Source organism: Bidens hawaiensis, unplaced genomic scaffold (assembly GCF_021521415.1).
Source record: "Bidens hawaiensis isolate Kalapana, Puna unplaced genomic scaffold, B.hawaiensis_p1.1 tig00041133_1, whole genome shotgun sequence".
Classification (NCBI taxonomy): domain Eukaryota; kingdom Viridiplantae; phylum Streptophyta; class Magnoliopsida; order Asterales; family Asteraceae; genus Bidens; species Bidens hawaiensis.
In genome coordinates, this window is record NW_027497270.1 from 137230 (window position 1) to 148445 (window position 11216).

An 11216-nucleotide genomic window follows, 5' to 3' on the forward strand; every position below is an offset into this window, starting at 1 on the left:
TTATTTAAGATTACAAAAAAGCTATTTTTAATTGTTGTGTGATAATTTATTTGTAACATTATAGATGATCCATTACCGACAAGGACAGATTGAGATTACATTTGTCTAACATGATATGTGTAGCAGCTCTAGTAATCACACGTCATCTGGAGTGTGATGTGCAAACTACAAAGTGCGCGTGAATGCTCTAACTTGAAATTTGACCGAATCGTTTGAAGCTCCTATTCGAAGCCAACGGCGGCTGAAATGTTGTGTACGTCAACCTTTATGATCAGAGTCTGCTAAGAGCTGTATTTGCTAATTTCATGATTTGACTAACTATTGTTTTGTTCAATATAAGTGTTGCTTTCTTTCTTTCTTTCTCGGCCTCAATTCAGTTTAATTAATATATGATGTTTGACGCTAAATTGTTACAAAACTACAAAACATCTTATGATTTGGCTAGCTATCCGTTGATACCATAAAGTTGCTCTCTTGGTAACAACGAGAAGACAGGCGCAATACGTTGTCCTACCAACACCACAACCGCAATACGTTGTCCTACCAACACCACAACCAGAAACACTCACGGACAGACACCATAATACATAATCTGTGGGCCTCTTGTCCGTCGCCGTCCAGTTAACGTTTGTAGAACCCGCACAAGATTCGGCTATACTAAAGAAAAGTAAGTTCGCACATGGCTAGATGCTTGGGTTGTCATTAGCGGTATCAATATGTGTAGGAAAAACGTTGCTCCTCAGTTGGTCAAGAAGTCTAATTTTATAACGGGCATCGGTGTAATTTTTTTTAACACCGTTTGAACCTACCTCCAATACCCGAGTGAATCTTTCTGATATCAAATGTCTACCAATTCATACTGATTTTTACATGATGCTAAAGTAATTTGAACATAAGCACTTTTGTGTAAAGAAGTTAATTTATTACAAATAAATTGCATTAGTATACAATAATTGCATTATAATATTTAAAAAAAAAACTATTAGTTGACTAGAAGAAACTAGAAAAACCCATAATTGCAGGACAGATTGCATGGTTCTAGTTTGAAGCTATAATCAAAGGTAAACTCTCATATTATTTATTCTTTTAACTTGTTTGTTTCTTGCTAGATAATAGGTAGATTGATGCCTTGATCAGAATCAACACAATCTAGTGTTGTCACTGATATAAACTCATAATCTTACTGATTGATTGATATAGTTAATACATACTTACAGGATTAAAATATGAAATTGATATCCAGTATTATTATCTATTTTGTACAACATTTGAATTGTCAATTCTTTATGAATGTATTAGTCACTGATTGCAGTAGTGTTACTAATTTTTATATAAGATTCTTTCAGTTATTCATTGAAATGGAACAATTCCCACAAAGACAGTTATTTGGTGGAGCAATTTCCACTACTTTCCCACTTAGGTTTCAGGTTGGTTTATAAATTATAATTTATCTTTTCAATCTTTATTCGTTACACTCGCATATTGTTTGTTTACGACAATCTGTCATTTGCAGGATGTGAGTAATATTCGTGAAGTTCCCGATCACCAGGTTCGCTTATTTCATCGGTTTATAACTTTATATCCATTATTATTATGATTATTTGTTATTATTATTATGCAAATATTTTGTCTTTAGGAGGTGTTTGTGGACCCCGAACGCGACGAGAGCCTGATAATCGAGCTATTAGAAATGAAGCATGACGTGGCAGACGATGGAAGTGCTATTTGGTTTCTACAAGACCTTGCTAACGAACAACGCGCCGAGGGCACTATTGTAAATTCACTTTCTTTGAGATCTGTTGAAAGTTGAAACCATAGTTGAAATGAATCATGGAACTATAGACTGTTATTTTAACATCTAAAACACCACTAAAATTAATGACATATGTTTTTTTTTTCCAAATATTTAATTATATATATTTATAAGACCGAACAGTCAGCAGTATTCGAGGCTCGGGAATTGGGATACAGAAACACACCTTCTGTCATAACAACTGCAACTGCCCAAATGGTAAACAAGAAACCGATTTGACTTTGGTTATTGTTTGGGGAAAATGTTTATGACTATTTGTCAACTCATAAAGTCAATATTGAGACATGTTTGATTCTCTTAATTCGCGTAGGCTATTTCCAAGGGACGCCAAGAAGAGAAGCTCAAAATCTTGTAAGGGTATAATCTTTAACTCAATTAACTTTAACCAAACAAATGAACGGACACGATTCACGAACACGTAAACGAACATATTTTCGTGTTTGTATGTGTTCATTCACTAATGTTCTAAGCAAACGAACTACGAAATAAACAAACAAAACTTAAACGTAAACCGACAACAATTAAATGTGAATATACAAATTGAAGTTTAAAATGCCATTATTATTACATCCAACATTTTTAAAAGTTAAAAAGGGGTCCGAAAATATGAAAATTAAATTGAATTTAAAGCAATATTAGTAATAAACAAATTTGATAAGCGAACGAACGTAAATGAAGGGACATAAATGAATGCACATTCACTTACGAGACATGTGTTCATGTTCGTTTGTTTATTAAATTAACAAACATAAACGAACTTCCCACCGAACGGTTCTATGAATGTTCGGCTCGTTTACAAGCCAGGCCTAGCTTTCTTTAAATCTTTAACATAGTTAATTCGCAAAAAAAATAATTCATTTTAATATTAGTTATGTTAAATTTTAATATTAGTTATGGTAAAAAAAAAAATCTCTAATTGAGTATTTTTTTCAGGTTTATTTGGCAAATTTTCGACTTAAAGGAGTTCAAACAGATGTACTCATCACCGCATACGAGCCTGTTTTCATAAAGTATGTATAATCAATGTATAAACCAGTAACATCTTTTATCTTTCTTTTGGTATTACTATGGTTTCATGAATCTAATAACCGACCTGCGGTCTGTTTGTGTTGTGGTTGCAGCCCCTCAAGCGAAAGTGCACGATCGGTGGGACCCGGTCTAACCGTGCCTGCTGCAGAGTCGGGACGGACCCCAATAGCCGATGTTTTTAAACAGGTGGTTGCTACATTTAGAATTAATGATTGGAACCTATTTGATGTTAGTGTTTAAGAAACTAGTTTTGCTGGTTGTTGAATGAACGATAAACAAATAATCTGGTGTCGGGTCATTTTCTAACACGTTATACACTCACGAGTCACGACACATTTTATATCTATCGGTATGATATTTAAAGTTCATTACATCAAATATAAATCTTATAGTTTATTAAATACAATAACAATAAGCGTTAAACGTCACGGTCGCTTTTGCACTCTCGAGGCATAACTGGGAAGCGTTTACGGTCAGTGCAATAGTTATAAATCGTGAACTTCCTACGAAGCCGACGCCATTGGTAATCATCAAGATCGCGGTACTTCTTCTGGTCCCACCAGTGTTTGCCTCAGTATTTGGCATTAACTGATGACTGGCATCCGTCGATGTGGAAGTCTTTGTAATCAGCCACGAATGGCGCCTTTGACCAGTCCGTCTTCTCTAAACCGCCCCTTGTGACCCAGTCGTCCGCGTTCCATAGGCTTGAGTATACCTTCATGGGTTGGTTGAAGGGGAACCTGACTCCCAAATGCTTATTGTTCTTGAACACTCTTATGAACAAAAAACCTTCATAATATTATCAAGCTTTGTTTATTAATACTTTCTTTTTCAAATTATCAAAGATTTCTAATTTTATAGAAATCATGACTAGGTGACACTGCGTGCCCATACACCGACAAAATTTATTTTACGCTGACAAGCCATGTCGCCTCGCCTATCATGACATGTGGCATACTTTTGGCTGACAGGACATGTATGATGCAAAATTTACATCGCTTGATGCCAAAGCTAAGCAGCTAATGCGGAAAAATATCGAATATCGGCCGAGGACCGATATTTGAGATATCGGTTATCGCGGTGAGATATCGGTGGGATATCGGTAATTTTAACATCATGCGGAATTTATATATATATATATATAGAGCACTTTAACGCTAACAATTCAATATATTCTCCTACTGTTAACAAGTTAACCTTTTGCAACACTAACAATTGTAGCATGTAGGAACTGATTAAGACTCGTAACACCGACATTAGACACTAAAAATTGAAAATTAAGAATTAAAACACTGATATCGGGAATATTAGTGAAATATCTGTGAAATATGGCTGAAATATCGGTCACCATCGTCGATATTATCGGTACCGATATTCTGACCGATATCCTAGATATCACTAATATACTACCAAGATTGACTGCATAGGGTCAAAGTCCTGATTTTGAAAGAAAAAAAGGTGATTATTTCATTTAAAATTGTTGATAACTAACAAACTCTTATTGTGATTTTTAATGTGTAGATTTATGAGTAGGATTAGTGGTACGTTAGCTAACCGTCTAAGTCTAATACTTACACTATTTGATAGAGATTCCACAAGATGGAGTAGGAGTGGAAATCTTTAGTAGGATCGAACCATAGGTATATACGTTGCTCCCGGACACCTTTGCCGCCTGTGAACACGTTTGTTTGTAAAATATACGGTTGGCCTGTCCTATTTCCTAAGAACTCGAAATCAATCTCATCATGCTCGGAGTTTTGGGATGCCAACTGCATTTCCAACCACATTAACAAACGTCATTCACAAAGCATATACGCATTTATAGATAAGTACAAACGCTACATACATAAAAGGCAGTGACAGTGCCAGCTGAATCTCCGGGGACCATTTTAATTCTCATACTGAAATGACCGAAGAGGTAGGAGCCCTTTGACTGGAAGCCAGTGACGGTGTACTTGTCAAGTAATAACTGGATATGTGAATCGCCGTTGAAGTACTTAATGTGGTCAAACGCCCAAGTAGGTACATAGTTCTTACCAAAAGACACCGGGACCGGCTTCTTTGGGACGGCTCCAGCCACAACACCTATGAGAAGAACAACTGCCATCATATAAGCATATGTCCATACTCCTTGGCATTTTCTTTGAACCATATTCTTCCCTACAAGATAATATTAACAATAAAACTTGTACATATAGATAGACATATAATCGCATATAATTAACAAAAGGTAAAAAAGAGGGTCGTGTTTGTGTATTTTCAAAACATTAATAATGATACGTGAATATAAAGTATGTATACTTCAAATAATTCACGTATTTTAGAACTATGCAGTTATAATTTAACTTCATATGCATTTAAACATGTACGACTGAACCTAAAAAAATGTTTTTATTGTGAATTTTTTCATACATGTAGCTTTTTAACACCACAAGAAAATTATAATGATACCAATTTTTATTTGAACATAAATCATCCATATTTATAAGTACAACTAAACAAGGAATTATGGATTAAACCCTTACCTCAAATACTAGGAAAAACACAAGGTGTTCTCCCTTTGTAAGAGCTATCTTTAGTTGTTTCTTGTTTGATTGGAGACTAGAATCTCTCTAGTTAAATAATAAATACTCATCCAATGTTGCCTTCTTTTGAGGCAATGTCACATCTAGCCACTATCCACCCCAACACAACTTTTTGAATGATTATTTTTTAATACGTTGGTGTAGTTTTTAAGTTTTATACTTTGATTAAACATTTAAACCATCTCCAAATGCTCCTCTAAAATCACTTAGTTTTTTTTTTTTTTTTTAATTCACATCAGTTCCTCTTATTTAAAGAGATGCTAGAGGGAATGTATTGAAGTTATCCTATAAAAACTTCATTTATTTATTTATGTATGTTGGTTTTTATTAATCTCAACTATCGTTTTTTGATCACTATCGGTTCCAACTAACGAATTGGCTGCTGATGGTCCCAACTTTTAACGTATTTTTTGCTAACGATTAGCGATTAACAGAATCCTAACATCGTTAGTTTCAGGTCGCCTGAAAAAAGTATTTGCCCGGAAAACTCAATTTTTTTCCCGAAAACTCAATATTTTCGTCCCAAACATCTTGGTAACTTTGTATCGGACCTTTAGGAACTTTTTTCTAATAAATCCCCAATTATTGAGGTAGCCGGAAACCCTAGAACCATCGTCGGAATCGGTTTATGGTGCTCAAGTGGTGGTAGCTGATTGACGGTGAGTCAATTGGTGGTGGTTGCGGTGTTCAGGTGGTGTTTTCCGGCAACAAATTTGACTTTTCTGGCAAAAAAACGTTTTCCGACTACCTGAAACTAACGGCGTTAGGATTCTGTTAGTTGCGGACCATTAGGAACAAATACGTTAAAAGTTAGGACCGTCAGTAGTCAATTCGTTAATTGAGACCGACATTGACCAAAAAGCAATAGTTAAGATTAATAAAACCAATATACCTTATTTATTTATGTTTTATAATATTTCTGATAATTGTTATAAGTAGGTATTACATTCTGTTAGCTATTATTAGTATTACAATGAGAGAGAGAGACATATAAAAGTGATAATAAACTATAAGATTTATTTTGAAGATTAAAATCCGCCATGCATTTAACCCGATTGTTATTCACCCTTTTTAGCATTAGACTGACATTCTCATTTCGCTTGTTAAACATTAAAACATCATGAAGTTATATGTATTTCACAAATATACTTGATGAATATTTGTTGTTGAGGATGCAATTAGGATTGAGAATTAATCGTATTCGCTTTATATATGAAATTAATGATAATTAAAACGGGTCCAAGCCATCCACTAATTCTAGGAGAAACCCATCGCCCGAAGACATGTTACAATAAACCCCTAGCTCGCGCATGACACTCTGTCGTGAATAAGACTCGAACCTGCGACCTGCTCTAGAGAAATTCACCAGGTTACCGCTAGAACACTGCTATTTTAAAATAACGTATATTAATATCATGGTGTGCACGTGACTTGCTCCCTTCCTCCCCCAGTCTTACCCAACCGTGTTTCATATATTTAAGGATTTTCAAGTTACTTGTTATCAAACGTATATGTCAAACAATGTTTGGTTTCTTTTTGTCTAGGCACACATACTTATGTTGTCACACACGTGAGTTTGAGTTTGACAACTAAATTTTGGAATATAGTATTTCACAAATATGTTAAAATGGTTTTAAGATAACTAAAGTTATGTTTTGTCTTTGGTTTTGTGTAATAATATTGAACAAGCAAATTTGAATTTTGCAACTTAAATAGTTGGTTCGGTCATAGAAGACAGTTTAATCATAATCATAACGGAATGGTCGGTTAACCGTCGTTAAGGGTCTGTTTCAGTTGAGCTCGATTAATTGCCCAATTTTTTTTTTTTGGTTCTAGTAAAATCAGTTCGGTTATCATTTTGCAAGCTCAATTATAAAGTTTAGAGGCTAAAATATGTTGATTATATATAAGCTTGGTTATGATGTTTCATGGTTATGTTATAGATAGTTGCAACATAAATATAAATGAATCTAGAAATAGATGTATAAAAAATTGAAAGATGCATAAAATTTGGAAAAACATAAACATGCAGTGGCGAAGCTTGGATATATACGTCGAGGGGGGCGGATTCAATGTGTATTAAAAGTTTCATAAATAAGAGGGGGTCGGACTCAAAATTTTGGTCAAAAACGGGTAAATTTACACTATGTTTCAAAATTTTTGACCGATAAAAGGATAAATTTACATTACCGAGCAAAAATACGGAGGGGGCCGGGGCCACTCCTTGCCCCAATAAAGCTACACCCACCCCTATAAACATACAAGGTTCAGTTCGGCTTCGGTTAAATGGTTACCAGAGACACATCAACCCTAACCATAATTGAATTGTCAGTTAACCATATTCACTTAACCACAACCGTCGGTTTTGTTCGGTTATGACTGATACTGGTTAATTTTTCAGTTAACATTTCGGTTTTCGGTTACGGTTTTGTTATTGCTCACCCCTGGACCGTAAACTATACAGGTTTTATTTAACATTAGTTATAACTATTAAAAAAGAATAAAAAAATATTCCTGGCTCCTGCAACAGGCTGTTCAAAGATACATTGACAAGCCCATCAAGTCATCAACTTTTTGGGTTCAAGTTATCTATGTTATACGCCTGTAAACTGGGATCTACCTGTAATAACTAATAACTAATCACATTTCTTAAAACTTAATTTATTATGTATTCAAATAGCTTAAACTACCGAAACTCGTACCCAAACCGTGTTGATTAACTAAATAACATTAACATAAGCTCAAACTTAACACGATAGCCCGACAACTTTACATAAAGAAAAGCTTGATGTGAACATTAAGCGTTTGAAAATCACTCGAGGTTTACATAAACGTGTGATATATTCGTCAAGTGATTAATGAGATCAGCATCTTGGTATGCAGCATCTTGGTTATTTTGAGACACATATGACTTATTAATGGGTTTATATAACTTTATATGAGATGAATACGTAGAAAGTATTCCTGGCAAATCGGGCGGTGTAAAGCATAAGAATGGGTCCAGATCAAAATGAGCTTTGGGCAAAATGTGTTCAGGTCAAAGTGTGTGTTTACAAGTCACTCAAGGTTTGCATAAACGTGTGACATATTCGTCACGCGTGATATAGAGAAGTGATTAATGAGAGGCATCATGGTATGCAATAGAGGTGCACAAATCGGGCATTTTCAGGAACCGGAACTGGCTACGGTTCCAGGTATGGTCAACAAAAAACAAAATCGGGCAGGGTAGGAACCGGTTCTGGGTATAGTCGGGTATTTGACCAGGTTTTCCGAGTTTCGAGTAGGGTGGGATTTTGACCTGGTATTTCCGGTTCCAACGGGCCCAGGTCAGTTACGGGTACTGCTTCGGTTCCAACGGGTCCAAGTCAGTTACGGGTACTGCTCTAGGAAAAAATCCTGTACTAGGTCATACCAGCGGGTCGGGTACGAATAGGAACCGGTTCCGGGTCGGGTACACCAGGTAGGGCCAATAACCGGGTATTTTGTGCACCTACAATGCAACACTTATTCATGACAACTTACAAACTTTTTTTTGAACATGGGTTACTTTGAGCCACAAATATAACTTATTAATGGGTTTATATAACCTTATGGGATGAATATGTTGAAGATATTCCTGGCAAATCCGGCGGTACAAAGCATAAGAATGAGTTCAGATCAAAATGAGCTTTGGGCAAAATATATCCAGGTCAAAACATGTTTTAAGAAGTATCTATTTGGTTTGGGTCAACACAAGTTCCAACAATAACGATCTCAGGTTGAACATGTATCAAAATATGTAGCCTGATAGGCAATGGAGGTTGAGATGGTGGTGTCGGTGATGACAAGTAGGCGATACAGACAAACAATGATCGTGGGCGTTCCTACTCATTTGCGTGAAAAAATCCACCGCAAACACCAATTTGCGATTCTAGACTGTCAACAAATAATTGAATAATAGAAAGAAACAAGTTGATAACATTTATATAAAGTAACAAAGACCATAACATCAAACAGCATTGCATAGAAACTACATATCCATAAAAAGTAAAGTAAAGACACATAAAACCATCATCGTCATCTCCATCAGTCGCCCTTTCTCCTGAAAGAGCACCCTTCAGTGAGTCTAGCCCGACCACCAGTGGGCTGACACAACACCGTCTGGCAATTACCGCACACCACAACCGTTTGTGAGTGGCTAAAAACAGTCGTTCTGTACACCCAAAATAATAAAAATAATGTTAACAACTTAATCAAATAAGAAACATAAACAAGGAGAACAAATGGTGATCAACTGAACAAGTGAGAGTCAAGCGGAACGGTTTTCTGAATAATATTAACCCATCATATCAACTAACAATAACTACTCACTAGTATAACGAAAGAAAACACTATGAACAATAATTCACTTATTCTCATCATCCTCATCGTACTCGGTATATCCCACCAATAGCAAAGATATGACAGGGTCTAAAGAAGGTAAGATGTAAACGACCTTACCTCTAGAGGCTGCTTCCGGTAAGACCCCCGGCTCGATAGTAGTTTTGCATCAAGCCTTGGACATAAGGCACGTAACACTCAACCATAGGGACACCGGCCGATTGGTGCATGTACCCTTGTCTTTCGGCTATCAACGCCACCACATGATATCCGATTAACCTTCCGCCACTTTTAACGTTATTTTCACGAGATTAATAAAATAAAGTCAAAATTAGTGCAAAATAATTCTAATCTTACACTCGTGGTGCGTATTGTGTTTGGGTATTAATGGGCCATTGTATTACACACCGACCCACCTAGCACCACACACATCGCATTAGAATTGTTTTTAGAGTATAAACGAACTATTGTATCCTAACTAGTTAGTTTTAGTTAAAATAACAAGCCAATGAATTGTGATGTAATTAGTTGTCAAAATTACTTTTCTTAAAAACATTTATTATATGGCCATCCATCCTTCGGGTTAATATTATTCTAAGTATGTTATTAGATAATATTTTCTTAATCTAAGCTTAATATTTTTTTTTAAATAAAATTAAAAATCAATACTCACATGTTGAAACAGCCTTGGCACTTGACATCCTGCACATATCAAACTAATCTTAATAACCAATAATAATAATAATAATAATAATAATAATAATAATAATAATAATACCATGAAGAAGGAATTAGGTGATTGAACAAGGCGTTTGAGTTTATGCTTCCTCTTTTCCAACTCAGCTGGTGGGTTCAGCAAGTCAACATCATTTGGTAGAACCTGCAACAAGTTTGTTAAATTTAAGGTCTGATTGTACACATGTTAAAACAGTATGTGTTTCAAAGATCTAACCATTTTGTGTCTTGGTTTGTTTGTTTGGTTGATTCAGCCGCCTCAAGAAAAAAAAAACCCTAACAAGAAGAGTGGATATAATGCATGTATGTTTGAATATATGTGTAGACGTGTAGTGTATGTATGTTTTTGGGCTTTTGTATTAAAAGGCCCATTATGAAATCCTATTATGTGTGAAAAATCTTAGTTTTGGACCCAACTTGGAACCGAACCCGGTGTACCTGGCCCGTGTATATAAGTCAGGTTTCAGTTTCTTAGAAAAGCTGTATACGAAATCCAACCGGACCCACTGGTACCGATTGCACCTTTACCCGGTCAAAACCCGGACCCGAACCCGAAATCTGTTTCTACCCGAACTGGTTCTTGGCCATACCCGGAATCAATTCTTACCCAGTTGATTTGTGCACCTTTAGACCAAAGTATTAGGATTAGTATTATGCATAAGAGCATTCTCATCCAACCCCTCATATGTGAGGGG

General features: G+C 35.7%; 1 protein-coding gene and 2 pseudogenes across 2 annotated transcripts; 1 reads left to right on the forward strand and 2 right to left on the reverse strand.

Annotated features, from left to right (window-relative positions):
* The first annotated feature begins 1342 nt into the window (after window positions 1-1342).
* Window positions 1343-3082, forward strand: LOC143592642 (uncharacterized; annotated as a pseudogene). The gene is made up of 7 exons (XR_013145955.1): window positions 1343-1427; window positions 1514-1549; window positions 1637-1774; window positions 1928-2011; window positions 2124-2170; window positions 2747-2823; window positions 2935-3082. The product of XR_013145955.1 is annotated as an uncharacterized LOC143592642 (transcript).
* Window positions 3083-3260: 178 nt separating this feature from the next.
* Window positions 3261-4994, reverse strand: LOC143592650 (xyloglucan endotransglucosylase protein 2-like; annotated as a pseudogene).
* A 4466-nt stretch (window positions 4995-9460) lies between these two features.
* On the reverse strand, window positions 9461-10803 carry LOC143592652 (small ribosomal subunit protein eS27y-like). Its single transcript, XM_077072521.1, has 4 exons — window positions 10739-10803; window positions 10565-10666; window positions 10460-10488; window positions 9461-9619 (listed from the first exon to the last, which is right to left on the reverse strand). The coding sequence occupies exons 1-4, from the start codon at window positions 10739-10741 to the stop codon at window positions 9493-9495; spliced, it is 261 nt and encodes an 86-aa protein (XP_076928636.1). The 5' UTR covers window positions 10742-10803; the 3' UTR covers window positions 9461-9492.
* Between the last annotated feature and the right edge of the window lie 413 nt (window positions 10804-11216).